At 38.9% G+C, this 22056-nt stretch overlaps 1 protein-coding gene across 2 annotated transcripts in view; it reads right to left on the bottom strand.

Moving 5' to 3' along the window:
• adka (adenosine kinase a) overlaps positions 1 to 22056 on the bottom strand; it is a 168947-nt gene that overhangs the window by 78157 nt on the left and 68734 nt on the right. For both annotated transcript variants that reach the window (XM_065296743.1, XM_065296744.2), the window contains exons 5-6: positions 8547 to 8719; positions 1627 to 1735 (exon numbers count right to left, since the gene is read on the bottom strand). In XM_065296743.1, coding sequence (XP_065152815.1) covers positions 1627 to 1735; positions 8547 to 8719 — 282 coding nt within the window. The remainder of the gene's footprint in view (positions 1 to 1626; positions 1736 to 8546; positions 8720 to 22056) is intronic.

Raw genomic sequence — 22056 nt, 5'->3', positions numbered from 1 at the left:
GTGGTGCATAAACATTTAAATTGCATTTTTTCTATTTGAAAAATTATTGCAGATCAAATATTCAACCTTTCGTGCACAACCCTAGTTTAGAGGAGAACCTTATGCAAAAAGCATGCCTGCAACCACAAGCCAATGGAGCGGCACAGCCATTAAGAGCACTTTCCCATAAACATCAGTGTATTCAGCCAAGTTCTAACATACAACAGCCCTCAACATGATATGGCTCCTCAATATTCATGTAAAGCCCCAAGCTTCTTATTCACCAAATGGCGACACGATGAAAATCATTTAATCAGGGATGAATGATCTGATTAGTGTCACGTTACAACGCCTTCCAAATTGAGCTTCAAAGACTGACTCATGCTTGGAGGTTAATCACAATCCTACAACACAGGTATTTATGAACGATGTCCAACCCCATGCAGATGCCAGCCTCGACTCTTGGTGAATGGAGCTTACAGCAGGTACAGAGCCACGTGGAGAGCCATCCCAATCACATTTGCAATGCCTCATTAACAATAAGGTCGGAGTGTAATGGGGTCGCTCGTCTCATACCAACCTTGATTACCGGTAATTACGAACAACTGCTTTATGCATCTATCGTTCGTCGCTGTGTACTCTGATTCATGCCTCGATCAGGTTTAACCAGTTGACTGATGAAGTCGGCAGACTATTTTCTTAAGGGTGTAGGCCAAGGGTCTCCAACTTTTTGAAAACAAGGGCTACCACAAGGCAAAAAAACAATCTGGAGGGCTACTATTTTGAAATAGTCTACTCAAAACTTTTTGGTTTTACTTGTTGATTTTATTTTATGATATGTTTAATGATTGATTGAAATGTAATAAATAATTATTAAAATTGAGGCTATTAATGGAATGTGCTTTTGGCGGGCAACCTGGTTCCATGTTGGAGACCACTGGTGTAGGCTACGAGAAGGTAGCTCACATTGTAAAGAAAAGCATGAAAAGGTTTTTTTAAAGGATGAAAAAAGGGAATGAAAATAGTACTTTCAATGTAGTCTTTTTTTAATCAGGTAAAAAAAACTCTTAGTCTTCATTAAAAAACTAACATCAATACAAAGAAATCTGAGAGCCTTGCTCAACCAAGTGAAATGAATTAGACATTTGTGACCCTGGACCACAAAGCTTTTTTTTATATTATAAATCTTTTTTAAGATTTTTAAGAATGAATTTTTTTTAAATTATTTATACATCATCTGAAAGCTGATTAAAAATGCTTTTCATTGATGTACGGTTTGTTATAGGACAATATTTGACCGAGAAACAACTATATGAAAATATGGAATCTGAATATCAAAAAAAAAAAAATCTAAATATTAAGAAAAGCAACACATATTATTATAGACAAATACATTTTTTTATATATTTATGGTAGGAATTTAACCACACATCTTCATGGAACATGATCTTTACTTAATATCCTAATGATTTTTTGGCTTAATAATTTATTAATAATACATTATTAATAATAATTTGGCAATAATTTTGGCCCATCCTTTTTTGGCTATTGCTACAAATATACCTGTGCTACTTATTATTTTTGTGGTCCAGGTTACATTTTCTAATCTTACAATTTTTTTTTCATTAGTCAGATGTGTCTACTTACAGCAATGTAGTAAACTTTAGCTTTTTCGACAAGCTTCCAGTTCTCCTCCAGGTCGAGATGTTTCTCTTTTTTGTAACAATTAGCAGCTGCAAGATGTGCAACAAGAGACCTAACAAACAGAAAAGACAAAATTACAGTAAATCAAAGGGTCAAAACTGTATGCATCTTCAATGAGGATGGCCCATGAGAGAGATTTGGGTTGAAAATTATATAAAAATCCATAATATTGTTCTGAAAAATTGTGAATTTAAAGTGGTTATAAACGGAGCTCTACATCTTACATAGCAACAATATAATAATGAGTTATTATTGTAATTCCCAAACATAATTACCCCTTCACATTTATCATTTTAATAATATAAATATTAATCTAAAATGTATCATGTAGCAGCCAAGGCAAAAACAAATCTGAATAAATACAGAATATTTCTTATGCTAAAAACCTCACTAAAAGCAACAGAAGGTTCTAGAGAAAAACTGTATCTTTAAGCGACCCAAAGGCACAGTCTATTTGATTTGATTCTCTTAAATGGCTTTATGTATTACAAACAATCTTCAGGGTGATGATGATGATGATGTAAATAATGTAGCTTCTTCCCAGGTGAAACGTGCTGTTGCAGTACCTTTGTAAATTGCTGTAGGTGGAATACAGCAAACATATGGGCTATGGTTTACTAAACAGCTGCTTAGCGTCAACTCAGCCAGAATTAAATATCAACATACTTTTACTCTTTATCTCAAATTTTCAAGTGCAAATGCCTTACAAGACCTTTCCCATAAATAAATGAACAAACAAATCAATAATGCAGGAGAACTGCAAAAGTCCACCGGGACTCCTGTTTCTCCATTAACCTCCCGGTGGTCCTTGTATCAACAAAAACAACTAATTCCACTTTGAAAAACAACCACTCTTATTATTCACTTGTTACTAAGAGTATGTTGTCCCAACAGGCCAGTCGGTACAATGAAGCAGCATTAGCTTTAGAGAAGAAGTGCTGCTATACACAGTCTACCCACAAATGAGAAACAATAGACCTGCGTAGGGCTGGGATAAACGATTATTTTTTTAACGATTAATCTAGCGATTCTTTTTTCGATGCATCGATTAATCTAACGATTCATTTTGTCAGTCCGATTCGACTTCGATTCGATTCGATTCTCGATTATCTCCCCATTAATTAACTAATAGCAAGTTATACATGTTGATTTACATATCTGAATGTAAACATTTCAATATATCTTTATTGCTCTTAAAATTTCAAAATAAAAAAAGACTATATAAGTGCAAAATAATGCATTCTTAGACAGAGGTAGCATTCAGTAAAGCATTTGCAGTGCATACTGTGCAGTTAAGTAACCGTATAAAAATCTCAAGTTCAAATTACTTTATTTTACATGCATTTATGAGCAAAACCTCTTCAGTGTGCCTTTTGATGGTCTGTGTAATTTTTATAACTAGATTTGTTTAATCCACATTGTTTTCGTGCTGTTCTAGTCCATTTAATGACAGATATAAACTTAAGATAGACTTATTATAGACTTAAGAAGCACGTGCTTCTTAAATGAGTCCTAAATGAGTGTAAATGTATGAGTGTAAATGAGTCCTAATCTATTTGAACAAACTTAAGAGAAAGAGATTTAATAATATACATATATTATTAAATCTCTTTCTCTTAAGTTTGTTCAAATAGATTAGGACTCATTTACTGCTGGACAGAGAGTGAATGAAAGCGCAGTCTTCTGGCAACAGTGACATATTTCATTGCTTTCTGTTAAATTGCTCAAATGACTGTTTAAAACACACTTGGCATCACATTCATGATTTTATGGTAAAATGACACTTTTTCGCGTAAATCCACGAGCATTTAAACCATAAACAAAGCACTTTCACTTTAATTGAGCGTGAGCAGCGCAGCAGAACCACGCAGAAACGATTGCAGCACTGTTGCTACAGAGCCGCCCAAGTATTTGCGGCTGGCTCCGACCTCCGTTTATATCCGTTTCGAGCCGCGAGCTCGCGCTGCTTATGCAGCGGGGTGCATGCTTGTTAACATGGGCGCTGAGAAAACCACGCGCCGCGCGGCCGCAGCCATTGCTCACCCTTGCTGTGTGAAACCGGCGTGGACTGAAGCAACTCGCGTTGCTACTACTGCGCCGCCTTTTTGGGTCTGACGAATCGACGCGCATATTTTGCGTCGACGTATTTTTTGCGTCGACGTCGTCGATTACGTCGACGCGTTGTCCCAGCCCTAGACCTGCGGTTATGTCTTTAAGAAAAAGTGAAGATGAAAACTGCAGGGACTATTTATGTATTTGCAGAGAGCATGAACAAATGTTAATCAAAAAGCATAGGGTTCAAATCATACTAATCAATATTTAAAGGGATAGTTCACCCAAAAATGAAATTCATCCGTTTAATCTGTTAATACTCCAAAGAAGATATTTTGATAAATGATGGTTACTACACAGTTGACGGCACCCAAAGACTTCCATAGTAGGATAATATTTCTGCATGACAATGGGTAGCATTAACTCTTTGTTTATTCGTTATTTAACAAAATCTCTTCTTTTGTGAATTTCATTTTTGGGTGAACTATCCCTTTAAATATTGATTAGTATGATCCCTATTTACAAGCAAGTAACCAGCTCTGTGATTAACATTTGTTCATAAATACTCTCTGCAAATACATAAATAGTCCATGCAGTTTTCATCTTCACCTTTTCTCAAAAGACAATAACCGCAGGTCTATTGTTTCTCATTTGTGGGTTGACTGTGTATAGCAGCACTTCTTCTCTACAAAGTCATACAGGTTTAAAATAACATGAGGGTGAAATAATAATTTTTTAAGTGAATGACCCCTTTAACTGAATAAAAATACACTGTGAAAAAGCCAACTCTGCTTTGAAATTCATATGCATATAACGTCAGATGTTTTATGGCTTTAAAAACGTTAATTTGCTGTTATCTGGAAACCGTAAGGTGGCCCCGCTGCTTGATGTCATCGTGTTAATCAAAGTCAAACCCATTAGGCATAATAAGTATTTAGAGTGCCAGAGTCACGCTGATCTAACCAGCCAGACTCTCCTCCACACTATCATTACCGCGCACAGTGAGAGGAAGGGCAGACCTCTCGCTGCAGGCTGGAGACCCATGACCTCTCCCCCCTCACACCAGGCTGAAATCAGCCGCCTTTTAAAGCAGCATCCTGTCTGCCCTGTCTCACCAGCAACTGCCTAACAGGTCTGCTTACAGGTGTGCTGTGTAGCTGCAGGGTTAAAAGTATTGAGAAAGATATCGATCAAACTTCTTTCAGGCATTGAACTGCATGTCTGGAAGGCTCCTGTGATGAAGTTGTCTGCTTGGACAGGTTAGGCCCTAATGAGAAGAGTTTCATAAGGCCAAGCATACAGCTTACGTTTGTTCTCGTTCAAACTGTGTCTCTAAAACACAAGATTTCACGGGTCTCTGACTTGTAGCTAAACAAAGAGACGCATAATTATCTACCCATCTCTAATAGTTATGCACTGAAAAAAATTATTCATTACATGGAAAGCATTCTGTCGGATAAATTCCGTAAGGGTCGTGCCATAGTGAGAACGCGCATGTCATTGCAACCAGAAGTTATGGTTTAGATCTTTGACACAGGGATTTAAACGCAGATCAACATTCACATCGAGATATGTCGGCAAACTGGAATAAAAACAGAGATAAGGGAGCTTGTCACTGTTCGCGATGAAGTTGAAATCATTCACCAGGATGACAGAACAGGACATCACTATGATAACTAGCAAACTTCAGACGCTGTGGAAAAATATGTCACGTGTCTATACAGGATCTTTACGGTATGTCCGGTAAATCATTGGCATTGTGAATAAACCAAAAATCAAATGATCCCGGAAAAATCCCGGAAGCATTTTCTGTGTATTTTTCCCACAATTTGTGTGAAATGGGCTATACAGCGCATGGCAATTTATGGACACCCTTAACAAGTGTGACTGATAGTTGGATGTTTTTGGTTGATTTTTGGATAAATGTTTTTTCATTGAGGTTTCTAGACCATACATAGTATGGACTTATGAACAGGGTCAGAAAGAATCTGTGGACTTTTTTTTGCTTTATCTGTGGATTTTTTTTGAAAATTCTGTGGAATGATTTTAAATGTTTAATTTTTTTTAGAGAATTTAAGCTGTAAATATTACAAATTACATCTAAAATAATTACTTTTTAAAGCTTACAATGAAAATAAATACACCAAACTAATGAGTCCATTGAATTAAACTGGACCAACATGAACCAGATAATGTGCATGTCAAGATAGAATTATAGTTTGTACATAAAATGACATATATTATTGTTTATAGTGTTATATATTATAGCAGAATAAGTAGCTTGTGTTAATACTTTCTTATTATGAAATTAGCATGTATGAAGATAATGGCATCTTTAACAAAGCAATGTAAACTTTATATTAAACATATCAAGAGCATTTGTCTAGTAAACTAATTTGAAATTATCATGTGCTGACTGTCCCACATCACATAGACAACAGAGTCAATTGATATCTGCTTAACTCAGTGGTAAGTTTTATTTCATCTCAAATGATTTGTGCTCTGCTCTCTATTACTAGAAACGGTCAAAGCAAACAGCACACGCAGGGTTAATGTAGTTGTCAATGACGGCTCACAAACGCGCATGATAGGCTCTGTATGTGTACTTGTTGTCATTGACGTTACAGGTCACACACATGCTCAAGCACGGGGTATGTTTGTATGTGTCAATGACGAGCATTAAATCCACAGAATTCCGGGGAAATCTGCGGGCGCGGATTCCGTTTGGGCTTGCTTATGATAAATGGTTTGATTTAACTCAGTGGCTGTTTCTCAATTCCAAGAAGGCAAAGAACGGACTTGCGTTCTCGTGGAGATTGGTCTTGCCAGACGACCTTGGAAGAACGAACTCAGAAGGTCGCGAGAACACAGAACGCACTTGTGAAAATTGAGATGTGTGCGATCTTCCTGTTGGTCACCTGACCTCCCCAGATTTCAGCGCGCAAGTCTGTACTCGATGATTCCTCGTTATCAAGAACACATCTGGGTATTTGTATGCGTCCTCTGTACTTGCGTTCTTGACAATTGGAATTGAACTTCGCTGAACAAGATCGCTGAAGAACGCATATGGAGAAACAGCCATTAAGTTCACATTAATATTAATCTCTGACATGGCCCTACTCAGTCAATATTAAAGATATCAAGGTTATTTTTCACAGATAAAATGTTCTTTCCCTGATGTAGGATTATTTTATGTAGAAAACAATAGAACACTTAAAGTCGCTCTAAGCGAATCTGTGTGACGTCACTTCTTGTTGACGTTCGAAGCGTTGTCAAACAAAACGCAAACTCCTCCCCTCCCTTCCGTGCTTTCTGAAAGAGTCATGACTGCGCCCAACCCCCACTCCCAAATCCTTCTTGTCATTTATTTGCTAGAACACTTTGTTATGTTTCCTGGTGGTAGATTTGACCACTTTATTTTTGTTGCAGTTTGTGGAGCCTGGGCTGTCTACAAAGACGCATTTTTACAGTGTCTTCAGGGGACAGGCAGCTAGCAGATAAGTTAGGAGATGTTTACTGTATGAAACAAAAAAATGTTTTATGGCCTAAAACGCGTGGATTCGCTTAGAGCACCTTTAAGATGACTTCAGTTTAGTTTTCACAGGCAGCATAACATATTAGAAATATTACAAAAAGAGAAAAAATACTTTTAAAAATAGATAATTGCTATTACACTCACTATTCTAAAGTTTAGTTCCTTAAGCCTGTTTTCAGAATTGTGGAATCCATGCTATTAAAGCTAACAGCTTTGATATTACAGTAAAAGTTCAGTAAGCACATATAAGTGTGATGTTCCTACATCTGGCCTTGATACATTCTGCTACAGCAACTGCACGGATGAAAGAATCCCACAACAAAACGTCCAGGATGACCTGCAACGCTTCTCATTCATCACCCAGAATCAGAAAAGAGAGAGAGAGCACACCTGTGGTACACACACACTTACAATAGTTTTGTTAGCAGCTCTGATTAAAAGCCAATAGGATGGCTGATGACATGCAAAACATGAAAAGCAGATCGCCAACTAAACGATCACCAACCGCCTGCAGAGCAGGTGAGCAGCATCTATTATTCATTTGATGTCACTATGCACAGGTGTCCCAGTAAGTGCATGCAATTTTATAACCAATAGTTCACCCAGAAACAGAGATTATTTACTCACCCTCATGACAGGCCAAACCTGTATGCTATTTTTTTGTTGAAACCAGAAGTAGAAGAATGTAGCATTTTCCATTCTGCAATAGTTCATATAGACCATGCTTGTCACAACTTACAAATTATACCAAGTTTTTATACGATAAAATTGTTTTCACCATTTCAGTCATTATGCACTGCAAATTGAAGTCATTTTAAGTGTAAAAAATTGTTGTTCATTTTGGTGTTTGGCAAATGTGAGTTCATCAAGAGCTGACATTTTTAATTAGTTTAAATCCTTACTGTAGCAATCTTTTTCAACACACAAATACTAAGTGATATTTAAATAAATACACCAGTGTGCTTCCAAAACATCCAAACTTGTAGGTAGACATGAAATTCTGTCCAACCTGTTTTGCGTCTCTGTTCAGTAATGGAATCTAGCACCCTTCAGGGCCAAGTCATGCGGTGTATCAAAATACCTCTGTGCTGATCTAACCTCAGCAAATAAATAAATAAAAAGCTCTGGCGGAAAAGCCAAGAACAGCCGGCGAGGGAACAGCGAGTCCCAACGCATACTGAAGTGGGGTGTGTGAATGTGTGGTGTGTGCGTGTACAGGGGGGTGTTATCCTGAGGAAGCGATAAGGGTCCTCCCTAGAGGAAAGGGGTGGCTGACCTGTTGTCGCCAGTGATGCAGGCAGCGCAAGTTCCCGTGGGCTCTTCGTTCTGTTCGTAGTAGTGGGCGTCCACGTGGGCTTCCTTTGCTTTCTCTTTCAGGATCCTCCCGAACTTATCCTTGCCGATGCAGCCGAAGAAGGTGCCCACTTTGTGTGGCTCTTGGATCATCCACTGAAAGAAAGGACAAGATTATTGTACAACGTAAACATGGGATTTCATAACAGAGAGTAAAAAATGGCTGGAATTCACATAGCCAGCGTCTGGGAAGTTGTCTGTGTATTGACAATTCCTGGAAAGGCAAAAAAGACTGTGGTTGAGAGAGCCAGATTTACGTATGCCTATGTAATTTTTTTCCAAAAAAATGGAAAACAGGAAGTAATAGCAAGTCGATAAGGTGAACAAACAAATGACAACTGTCAGATTAATGATTTGAAGAAAAAAAAAAAACTTACAGAGCATAAACAAAAAACAAACAATAATTTTTTATGAGTTTTGTTTATTTGTTAGTGTATTCCTAAACTGTCACAAAAATGGACCAAAAATATTGATGACTTATTCGGCACTATACAGTACATATTATTGTCCAATGAAATGCTCTTAAAATGAAAACGTCTCTCATACAACTAACCACCTGCAACCAACCAGCAGGTGCTAAATCATTGTTAACAGCTTTAATGTAATTAAAGCCTATTAGCTAAGAAAAAAGGTATTCAATCTGATGAAAAAACCTTTGCAAGCTTATTGAAACAACATAATGAGATACAGGACAGGCTGTGAGTCTGGGCTGTGTTAAACTAGATTTAAGTGAAGCTTTAATTCCAGCACCCTGGACGAGGGCTCACCACAAACACTGTGACATTGCCACTTTTATGGGGATGATGAAAAGGTCTTTCCAGGTTTTTAGTGCTGTGGGGTTTAACCTCCAAAGATTTATTAGTGTACGTGGTGCTACGTTTGCGGCTTTTACTGCAACCTTGCAATGTCTGATGATAGTGCCCCTTGTGAATGAGATGCTCTGCGTGAGAGATGACCTGTATATATGAGAAATTAATCATTCGTACCAAATAGTTATGTTTGTCTGGAGGAGTCATACACCTCTGTTTACAGAGCGGAAGTAATTCAGTCAAAATGTTCAGAATGACCTTTAAATATATAACAAAACACCCTAAAACTGTCAATGGGGCAATTTATGAAGTAGGCCCCCTGTGTTTTTCCACTTTTTAACTTTTAGACAATGCAAAATAAAAATAAAAACATTGTTTCCATTTCATTTTTATCTGTAATTAAAGAGCTCAGATGGAAAAAAGCGCATCTGACATGTTTTCTTGTAAATGAAATTTTTTTTATCAGTCTTTTAATGGATTCTGCCAAACAAATCGGAATGACCTGAGGCCGGTATTAAGCAGTTTTGAAGTGAAAGTATTTGATGAAAGTATACCCGCAGAAAGCCTCTGGTTAATACAATCATCTGATGATACTAACTATTTAGCGCCTTTTGAAAATCACCCGGTAAAAATTCCTTGCTGCCTTAAAATTTTTTACAAAAAGATTTACAAGTCACATCAACTTACTATATTTATCTTAACAAGAGATGAGTTGCTTAAAAAAACTAAAATAAAAACGTAAAAAATAAAGTTTATTTTTTTAACTCATCTGTAGTTATGACAACTCATCTCTAGTCAAGATAAATAATATTAGGTTGACATGACTTGTAAATCTGAGTTGATTCAACAAAAAAAATTAAGGCAGCAAAGAATGTATTACAGTACAGGTATTGTATACCAAAAACAGTGTATGGAGGGGAATAGGTTGATTAAATATGAAAGAAAATAAGTGAGACAAAAACGTTAAGTTGTTTTAATCCAAAATGGATGAAAAGTAACTGTTGGGTTTAAACAAACCTTTGCTGGGTTGTTTCATCACAAATGCTCGGTTGTTTCAACCCATGGTTGGGTCAAATATGAAAATTTTAGGTTAATTCAAACCAATGGTTTGTCCATATTTTACTTAGCCAGAGTAAAAAAACAGATGGACAACGCGACGTCGCATTTTTTCCATTATTGGTTGTTGGAAGTGTAAATATTTTTTTAATTTAGAGCTGCATCCCGTTCGTCTGCATCGAGAGGCAGCCAGCCACCAGGGGGCGATCAATGAGCCAGCGGCTTCACTTTTCAAGATGTATGAGGCACACCCGATTAGGACTTCCTTGAAGGTTATTGTTCCAGTGACGCTTTGGACCATTTTGACATTTTTCTGACAGTGTACAAAAAGTGTATTCCCTTTAAAGGAATATTCCATTTTCTTAAAAGAAAAATCCAGATAATTTACTCACCACCATGTCATCCAAAATGTTGATGTCTTTCTTTGTTCAGTCGAGAAGAAATTATGTTTTTTGAGGAAAACATTGCAGGATTTTTCTCATTTTAATGGACTTTAATAGACACCAACAATTAACACTTAAATCAACACGTAACAGTTTTTTTCAACGGAGTTTCAAAAGACTATAAACGATCCCAAACGAGGCATAAGGGTCTTATCTAGCAAAACGATTGTCATTTTTGACAATAAAAATAACAAATATACACTTTTAAAGCACAACTTCTCGTCTAAATCCGGTCCAGCGCGATTAACGTAAATGCGTAGTGACATAGGGAGGTCACGTGTTACATATATAAAACGCACATTTGCGGACCATTGTAAACAATAAACGGACACATAGACATTAATTAGTATCAATTGACATACAACAACGTAGGAACGGTCCTCGTTCTCAACACATGTAAACACTGGGGCGGAGTTTCGCGTTCGTCCTCTATGACCTCTTGACGTCATGACGTATTGCGTGGGGTCACGTTGGCGCATCACGACCGGATTTAAACGAGAAGTTGTGCTTTAAAAGTGTATATTTGTTATTTTTATTGTCAAAAATGACAATCGTTTTGCTAGATAAGACCCTTATGCCTCGTTTGGGATAGTTTATAGTCCTTTGAAACTCCGTTGAAAAAAACTGTTACGTGTTGATTTAAGTGTTAATTGTTGGTGTCTATTAAAGTCCATTAAAATGAGAAAAATCCTGCAATGTTTTCCTCAAAAAACATAATTTCTTCTCGACTGAACAAAGAAAGACATCAACATTTTGGATGACATGGTGGTGAGTAAATTATCTGGATTTTTCTTTTAAGAAAATGGAATATTCCTTTAAGATTTAATGTTTAATTGTGGTAATAAACTTGACACTAACCAACAACCATACTACTATTATTAACTAAAATAATAATGTAGTCATATAATAACGTCATTAAAAAAGCTTTCTACAAACTAGTCAAAAAGACTCATGCATAAAACAAAATTATAATTTTATAAAGTATCAAAGTAAAAAGCAGATTAATAATACATGGAAAATGTGTCCACTCTCAATCTGAATGAGTGTGACTGTGAAGAAGGAGAACTTCCACAGCATGATTTTCCACCATCATGCTTCACAGTGGGGATGATGTTTCTCCCGATGAGCAGTGCTAGGTTTACCCCAAACACAGTGCTTAGTTTGATGGCAAAAGAGCTTTGCTTTGGTCTCAGCAGACCATAGACACTTTTCCAGCTGGCTTCAAAGCCTCCCACAAGACTTCTAACAAACTAGACCAGAAATGTCATGACATTTTTTTGCAGTGGCTTCTCTTTGCCACCTTTCCATTAAGCTGTGACAAGTGAAGCACCCAGCCAACATTAACAATCTCAGCCAGTGAAGCTTGTACAGTTACTCAGAGTTGAAACATTGGTCTCTTGGTGTCCTCACACACACCACTCGCACAAGCAGTTTATAGGGACGGTCTACTCTATGTAGATTTACAACTGTGCCACTTTCTTTCTCTTAATTGTTGATTTAACTGTACTCCAAGGGATATTCAATGACTTGGAAATTGTCTTGTATCCTTTCCCTGGCCTGTGTTTTTTAATTACTTTTTGTAAGCTCTGCAATAACACTGCCTCACCAGAAGCTTGACTTCCAGATAGAGCTGCAATAATAATACAGTCAGCCGAAACCCCTTGAATACACACAGGTTACCACCATGAGATTTCTGATTTTAAATTTAATGACTTACAAAACGCCTTTCTGATCATCTTTAGCACCTACTGAGGTCATCTACCATGGTTCCTGTTGCTGCTGTATGCATCCAAACATTTACAGACCACAACACTCTCACATGCATACTTTAGCACTGACACGCTGCGTTGCATTTCACAGACGAGTGTTTGCACCAGGTGCAGTTACGTGACAGCAAAACAATTTCTAAGTGTTTGCACATTAGCCTCAAAACACACACATCTAAACAGTAGGAGTGGGGTTTAACAGGGACAGTATTAAATCAGTGGTCTTTATGTTTAAAGCTATTCAAAACTGTGATACACTGCAATCTTTTATATATCTGAACAGTTATAGCTCATAAATGATAAATTATAGCTCATTGTGAATATTTTTATACACTGAATAGATATAATAGAGTGTGCATTGAGCTATTATGTTGAACATTTGCATAGACTTGTTCTGAATTGTGGTTAATCCAGTTTCTCAGTATATCTCTAAAATATCATCATTCATGAAAAGTCAATAAACTTTTTTTTTCACCTAGCCATACTTAATATCTAAGCACCACCAATGTGATTCAAATAAAAAAGGCCTCTCTGACCGGGTCATATAAAAGACAGGATGGCAGAAAAATGCTTGGATGGCAGCTGATTAGTTGGGGGGAGGAGCTTCTAACAAGCCTCTTGGCACTACACGCACCTTTGTTCCGATTCATACAATCAAACTCAACCAAAAACTCCGGCCAATCAAAGCGGGCCACTTTGATACGCCAGTCTATTCATCTCCATGTACTACAATAACCCCCCCTGCTGACAATTACTTTCAAATGGAGATCTAAATAAAAGATGATATGTCCATTAATACAAAGAGCTATCTGCAGGGTCATGGGGAGGTCGCGCTGTGGCAGGCGTAAGGGATATTCATGCTCAGTCACATCCCAATTACCCGCCAGCAGCACTGGCAGGGTGTGAGCAAGTGTGCGTGAGGGAAGCTTCATTACAGAGGGGCATGAAGTGCAGAAATTAAACAGCAGTGTCTCCCGCTGCGCTGCGCCCTCCGGCCAATAACACGCAGGCCCAGCTCTGACATAACGTGCTTGTACACAGGGACACGGTTGCGTAAATGTGATCACATGATCACTGTCTCTCTCTCACGCACACACACGTGCTTGACCTGTGTGCGTTAGGTTTGTTTCGGAAAGCAAAACGATGAAAAAATAATGCAAAACGATGAAAAAATTATGCAAAACTCTATTACCCTATTAAAATGGCTGAGTGTATGGATTTTGAAACATTACAGATAAAGTGCTGTTCTGTTGGTAGCACCATATTAGGCCATTGTGGAAATAAAACAAATCGGTTAAAACATATATTTTAAAATAAACAAAAATATCTTCTCATATCCAGAACAGCATGTATGATTTGCGGCACCATGCTGTGAACATGCTGGCAATTGATGGGCTATAACTCGTTTACGCCCAGACATCTGCAACTTTAAAATACATTTAGACAGGACTTTTGAAATGCATAAAAAACTCTAAACTCGAGGCAAATTTTCTAAATTATGCCATTACGCTATTGCATTCAATATTATGATAAATGGCTGAAGGGCATGGTTACAGATGTGATGTCTTTTTCTTCAGGAGGTGACCTAGCACGTAACCCAGCATCCACCAGCTGCTTCTCCTTACAGTCACATGGTTGCTGTTGTTATCCCTTATTTGCCAGAGGACAAACAGAGCGACTGCTGATGGCCGCTTTATGCAATGCTGTCTGAATGCTGGGCTTTAAACAGAAGCTCACCAGATATTGATGCATCGATGCACACAACACAATTCTTCAGTAAAGCTATTTGTAATTTAAATGCACTGATTTTAAAATGCCCTAGCATCATAAACGTTCCTGCAAACAAATATATACATTGATTTCCTCATCCTTTTTTTATTCATTTTAAGCTTATCTAATGGTAACATACTTACATAAGAAGTTGTTCTTTTAAGTTCACACTTAAGCTTTGGATATTGTCAAGTACAGTACTGTGAATGTCATAATACTTAATTTTTAACAATTTAGCTTTTGTAATTCAAACCTAACATTTAAATTTGTGCTTGTGCATATCTTTAAAATGCACAGCACTTGCTTGGACATGTACTGTTCCTTTATATACTGTCAGAAAAAATGGTAAAAAATGCTCCTTGGGTGTCACTGGAGTGGTACCCTTTCGAAAAAAGTACACCTTTGTACCTAAAGAGTTCATTATAGTACCTCAAGAGGTACATTTTGGTACCAAAGAGTGCATATTAGTACCTAAAAGGTACATATTGGTACAAATATATACATATCTGTACCTAAATGAGACATAAGACCTTTTAGGGGGTGCTGCCACAGGGACAGCTTAGGCCAATGACACAATTAATGCGTGGCGTAAGCGTCTCAGCTGCGTGGCGTGTCCGTTTTTAATTCAGCTACCATGTTAACAGGTTAGAGCTGCAGACGATGTCCTTTATCAGTAGGCTTTATATTTATGCATTGTCTGTCTGCGACCTCCCTTTATGTCACCTACAGCAGCAGCAGCATGCCAGCGCCGCATCAGGCACGGTTCAGGGGCCTCATGTATAAAACTATTCGTAGGATTCTTACTAAAAGCCTATTTACGCACAAAAGCCAAAAATGGCATACACCAAAAATTATGAAGACTTATAAAACAAAGCAATGTTCCCTTTATAAATCACAGATCACCTGCAAGTGTGCGAACATGAATCATCCTAATATCCCACCCTGCAAGCCCATTCTCCCATCAAGTTTGTTTTTTTATAAATCACAACCTTTGCGTGGGAACTGGCGTACGCACGTTTCCAGCCTTGTTTTGTGCGTACGCATGCTTTATACATGAGGCCCCTGGTGTGTAAAGACACAGAAAATGCGACGCAGCACCCACACAACTGACACGCAACAGAAACGCCACGCAGCCAGTGTGTCACCGGCCTTAGGATCCGTTTTGACTATTTTTCTGACCGTGTATAATGGAGACATTCAAACATTAGTACTTTAAGTGAGACTTAAGTCCTAAAAAAAATTTGGGGCAGCTGTACCATAAAAAGGCAGACCATGCTTGATCCATGAAACCTAACAAACTGTGCTAATTCAGGTCAAAGCTCACATAACCCAATTTTGAACTATAATCCTTAGAAAAACCCAATGTACCTCAAGCCAGGGGCTTAGAAGGGAGGTTTGAACACAAAGTCTGATTAGGGTAGACTGTTTGGCAGAGCTACAGAAAGGCAAAATTAGATTAATTTGCTTTTGACACACTGTAATAATCTAATAGCATTTAGCTCAGTGAACTCGGTCTAAAACAATGGCATTGAATGTTCTTTAACCTGAAAAAAGCTTCAGCATCCAGCCAACATGTCTCAGGATTACAAGCCCTCTGAAACCTGATGGATGCAACTCCAATTACAGGCTTATCAAACTGGCAAAAACCACAGCGCAGCTATTTATAGACAGACCAGAAATAGTCAGCCACTGACTGCCTGCCTCCCAAAAGTGGGCAAGAGGCAATCTGTCCCCTCTCCACCCGTGTGTGAGGTACGTGCCGAACGATTCGTCTGCAGAACGTTGATGAGCACCCTCTGTGTGCTGATGTGACTGATGCACGTTCTGTGTTTACGTGTCAGTTTTGAAGCTAACCGAAAGCAGCACTTGACAAAAAAAAAGAGGGAAAGATGTGAGCGGAGAGAGAGAAATGAAAATGAGTCATATCTCTTAGGACGCAGACAGACAGGGGAGCTGTGCAGAGGCATTGCTGTCACTGTCCACAGACACATGAATAAATAAAGGCATTATAATGAAGACAACTCACTGTCTGCCCATCAGAGCCTGCCCGGCCTGGCACCAAAGCTCCAGAGACAGACAGAGAGAGAAAGAGAAAACAAATTTAAAAAAAGAGAGAGAGAGAACAAGGAAGGGGAGGAAGAGAGCGACCCATCATAAAGATTGACAATGATGAGCACTGTCTGCTTCTATTAAATCAGTCATCTCTATAGGACTCAAGCCCCCCCCTCTCGCAATAGGCTAACAAGCGCGCTATTTCGATATTTCTATCATTCGTTTACTCCCGCGTCCCCCCACAGAGCGAAACATCTGGTCAGTCTCTCTTATCTGCTTCATTTCACGCTCAGGTGGCTTAGTGAGGTGTTGTGTGCCATTTCCCCTGTGCGCCCCTGCCAATGGTGTCATATTTGGACTGCTGTCTCTGACATTCTCTTTCACACCTCCCACCGCTGGGCCGTTTCCATGTGACATCCTCACCATAGCGACAGGACCGGAGGAGGAAGAGATCAGGCATCTCTGTGTGGGATGATCAGATGTGTGTGGGCCTGACAGAGATCTCTTCGTTCTTCCCAAACTGAGGACTGGTCACGAAGGTTGGCTACAAGCAACTAGTTATTTCCTCAGTGTAACTAGTTCGTCTAGATTTCTTCTTTATATAATTGTTAACACTTTACCAAAGTCGTATTTGTTAACATTAGTTTATGCATTAGTTAACATGAATGAACAATACCTCAACAGCATTAACATGAAAACATTAAAGATGACATCTAAATTACAAGCCCGACTAGGGTCAGATGATAAACCCAGTTTAATTATACAGGGCTTTCTCAAGACCGACAAGTCGATTTTGAAAATATATAGCTTTCACATCTCTAGCCCAAACAAACAACTACACTTCCGGCAAGATCTCCAATGAACAAATCCATTTCCCAATCCACAGCCCGGGGAGCAACATAAACACACAGCCATGCTTTCCTGTAATCCCAGGCATTTCAGCACCATCTAATTTTCTCAGAGTGTAGGCATAGAGAGAGATGCAGGGGGAAAGTAAGAGTGAAAAAGCTTGTTTCATTACATAATCTGCTTGTGCGACTGCAGTGGCCACACGATCCCAATAAGTGGCAGTTTTAGAGCAATCTAAAGCAACAATCCAATGACAAACACAAGCATGGAGCTGCTGGGTAATATGCAGAAATTTAGGAAGGTAGCGGAAAACTACATATGTTTAAATAAACCTGTCGGTGGGTTGCCTGAACACCTAGTCAACAAATCTGCCTTAAGGCGGCTATATTATTATTTTAGGTTCAACCAAACTCAAACATTATCAAATGTGTTTGATTTATACGTGAAACACAAGCATTTAATAAATGCTAATGTTTAAATCAATAGCAAATTAGCCAAGACTATGTTTATTATAATTGTGATCTGGCTCTGATGACCAAAGTCTGACATCAAACAAACTCTAGTCTACAAGCTCTAGTGTGAAAGCGTCTCAGAGGAAAGCAGACTTAAGGCCCATGTTATAGTCATGCGTAGGGTTAACGGCGTAGGTTATCCGTAACCTGTGCATAGCCTGAAGTGCACCTTGCCAAAATTTAACAGCACGTCAATTCTATGTGGACCGCAAGTACTGTGATTGGTTGACTAGAACCCCTCCCATCAGGTAGAAAATGTTCGGCTTGCGACAGTGAGAACAAAGAACTGGTGAAGCTGCTGCTTCTTTGAACTACTTCTGTGGTTACACGTGTGGATACTGCCTACCAGCGGTCTGCATGTGTGTTTGCACATTGACAACAAGGCAGAAGTATATACTGTATGTAAACCGACCCGTAGCCTACGCTGTCGCGGCTATGCCGTAGGACGTACATACAACTATAATTAACCCCTAAAGAGCACCTATTGTCCGATTCATGTTTATAAATTTCCTTTGGTGTGTATTAGTACATGTTAACGAAATGCAAAAGATACATACCCCAAAGTAAACAATGACGCGGTTTATCGTCTCCTACGTAAATCTATTTTCTTGGACTACAATAAACACTTGGATTGTAGGCAACAGTCTACTTCCTGGGATTGTTGATGTAGACAAGACCGACATTATCATAATTCCTCCCGCTTCGGACTTACAGCCTGTAAGTTAACAACCGAATCTTTCAAACATGGTAAGGAGCGTCAAGTTTCCGGCTGATGTCAGAGGTATTCAGGCCAATTTACAACGTTCAGATTAGCTGGCCAATCAGGGACACAGAGCTTTTCAAATCCGTGCAATTTAGGAAGAGAGTGAAATCTGGAGCTACAAAAATGTATGGTAAGTTAACATTTTTTTTTTTTTAACCATAAACCACTCAAACACATTGTATTATACCAAATACACAAAATAACGTTGTTTTTTAGCAATGAAAGATGCGCTATTTAAGCCCATAGTATAGTTTAAGCGGACTTAAGCCCAGAGTTTTTTTTTTTACGTGTACACGAACATACGTGCATGGTCAAACTCACAGCCTTGCAAAGTATAGATTATTTGACATGTACGTGTATGCAGACATTTGGCGCATAGGCATTGCTACAAAATGCAATGCATCTTCTGGGCTACATACTACTTTCTCCTGTAGGCATATGGACAACTTTCAAAAACACAGGTTTTAAAAATTGCGCCACGCGCACTGGACCGTATACATGTAAAAATCAGACTACACTTACGGACACTTCACCCATTTGCATTAAGCTTTGTATAGTTAGAACCCCAGTCATGTTTTTGAATGGTCATGCATCATTTCCTCAGTTGCCGCTGAGACAGGAGAAATACAGATTTCAGTGTTGCACTTCCTTCTTTCAATGATGTAAAAATCATCATTTTGCATCATTGAAAGAAGGAAGAGCAATGTCTTTGTTGAGGGAGTGAGACTACAAACACCCCTTTTCTCTGTCAAATAGGCACCAAATTCTTAATGTATGTTACATTTCGACTACAAATATGACACACTTTCAATAAAGATTCATGTTTCTACAGGAGAAATGCTCCTTTAAAGATAGAAGCATAGTCCCGTTTTAGATTTTTGTAACTGCGTGTACTTTGTATGCATAGGTCACACATGCACATACAGGTAGTATGTGCAATGTCGTATGTAGCCCAGGAGATGCATTGCATTTTGTCACACTGTGTATGTGTTGAACGTCTGCGTACAAATACGAGTCAAATAAACTATGCTTTGCAAGGCTGTGTGTTTGACCGTGCACATACACCTAAAAAAACGACTATACTCCGGACTTAAGAGATGGTCTCTGTAGGAGCCTGTGAACGGCACTTTCCAATCTTGGCCAGGGCGGCAGCGGCCTTCAGCATGACCGTATGGTGTCGTGTTTCGGACAAGAGATTGGTGTTCATTTACCAGAGTCTTTGAACATCGTGGTACCACAGTGTAAATGACACCATCCGGTCTGACTCTCTTTATATACCACACACACACACCCATAGGGAACCACTCGGTGCTATCTGCTAAGAGATCAGATCGGAGGCACCAACGAAGGCCCATTTCCCAGAGAAACTTTTCAGACATTGCCGAACAGAATGCTTGCGCATCAAGGCCATTCAGAGTTTATCTGACAAACACGCTGGTTTTCGCTACCCTGCTCGCTAAACATACAGTACAGACCTCTGTTGTTTAGCACTGGGGAGGCCTGCTGAATTATTTATAAGACAAACAAGCCCGTGTTGCTGAGGTTGGCACACAATGATCGGTCACAATGGGCTCATTCTATCGGGTGTCCTGCGAGTTGGCGCTGCCGCTGAAGTATAGCATGTTGGGCGTTTATGGGAAACTAGGCCAGACTCGCCTTCTCTCAATCTCTCGTTAATATGATGCAGAGGCTGTGAAACCACCGCCCAATTTATGGTGAGAGTTTATCTGGTCGTAAAACGGTGCTTTGCGCTCCTCGGCCCGGCACTGTGATGCAGGGGAGCCTAATCCTGTCTGCAGGGAGAGGGGGTCAGGAGGGGGCTGTAAGGAGAGAGAGCGTGAGAGCAAACTTTCCCGTCCAGACAGAGTTGCAGGTGAATTGGTTTTGCCCCTGTACCTTGAATTGACACTCTGCTTTGATCTCCAACACATGCCAGACGCCCATAGGGAAAAGATCAGTAGCATACTGGGACCTGGTGCTAATAACAAAGCTGGGAGGAGGGGAGTGTGAAAAAGAGATGATGTGAGAAACAGGGCTTAGCTGAGAATATGTGCATGTCTTAAAGTAGAGGTCACCCTAAAATGAAAACTTTCATGATATACATCATACGCATACCCTAATGTCACTCTAATATGTAGTGCCGCAGGAATGACGTAGGCCAACCCGGAGGTTAGTGGGACACTGGCTCCCTCGCCAAAAAGCCTATACATATTTCCCATAGTTTTGGATTACGTCAAAAAATTTAACAAAAGGTTATGACACACGTGAAATGGAAATTTGAAGTCTGAATGTGTTTACTAAAAATACAATGCTAACCTTAAGCCTTGAGTATTTTTACATGTACGCATTCGCACGCGCATCGTCCAATGCACGTGCACATGCGAATGCAGATGCACAGTCGAATGTGCAGCCTTGCAAACTATAGTTTATTTAATTTGTATATGTACACAGACGTTCAGAGCATGCGCATTGCAACAAAATGCAACACATCTTCTGAGCTACATACTACATTCTCCTGTACGCACATGCATGACTTGCGCATACAATGTACGCACATACAAAAATCTGTCAGTGCATGTACAATACGCAGTATGTCATCCTCTACTTAATAAATTCCTCATTTGTTTATGGAACATATAAGAAGTTTTGCCGAACTGTTAATGCTGTTCTTGCATAAGAAAATACAGAAGGCACATATATGCAGAACACATATAAAAGCTTTGTGTGTTAAAACATTTTTTTTAAACTAAACATTTAAGAAGGCCATACAGGTTTGGAGGTACAGCATTTTTATTTTTCTGTGCTGCCCATTTGTCAAGCCACTCAAAAGAAAAAAAGAAAGAACGGCTCATACACATGCCTGGTAAACACGACAGGAAGTGCCAACAAAGCAGTATAAAGTATGAAATCATGCAAGTTAAAAATATCTAATGGAAAACAAACACCGAGCTGAAAGTGACATGCCCACTTTACTTATATGTTGGCTATGTGATTATGTCAAATAACTTTATCATCACATTGCTTGACACATGTTTACATGGAGTGAAAACCTACACCAGTAAATACATTATTCACAGAAAATACACTAAAAACAATATACAGTTCCAATGTAAATAATACAATATGGTACAGTATACACAGAATTACACACAATGATACAGGACAGGATGTAACAGTGGTGCAGTGATGGAAGTGGGGAAAGTATGTAAGCGAATAATAAAAAATACAGGGACCAATGTTACAATAGCTCCATGTAATTAATTTTCAGTGGGTTTTTTCCTTTAAGAGTTTTTTTTTCTAACACATAAGACAGGTGTGTGGTTTATGTGTGTTTAATGTAGCTGTGGTGCATAAATCCATAAGTAAACAAACCTAGAATTATCATAACCCCCCAAATGCAAATATCTAGGATA

This window comes from Paramisgurnus dabryanus, chromosome 20 (assembly GCF_030506205.2).
Source record: "Paramisgurnus dabryanus chromosome 20, PD_genome_1.1, whole genome shotgun sequence".
NCBI classification, from domain to species: domain Eukaryota; kingdom Metazoa; phylum Chordata; class Actinopteri; order Cypriniformes; family Cobitidae; genus Paramisgurnus; species Paramisgurnus dabryanus.
This window is presented reverse-complemented; position numbering and strand designations above follow the sequence as displayed.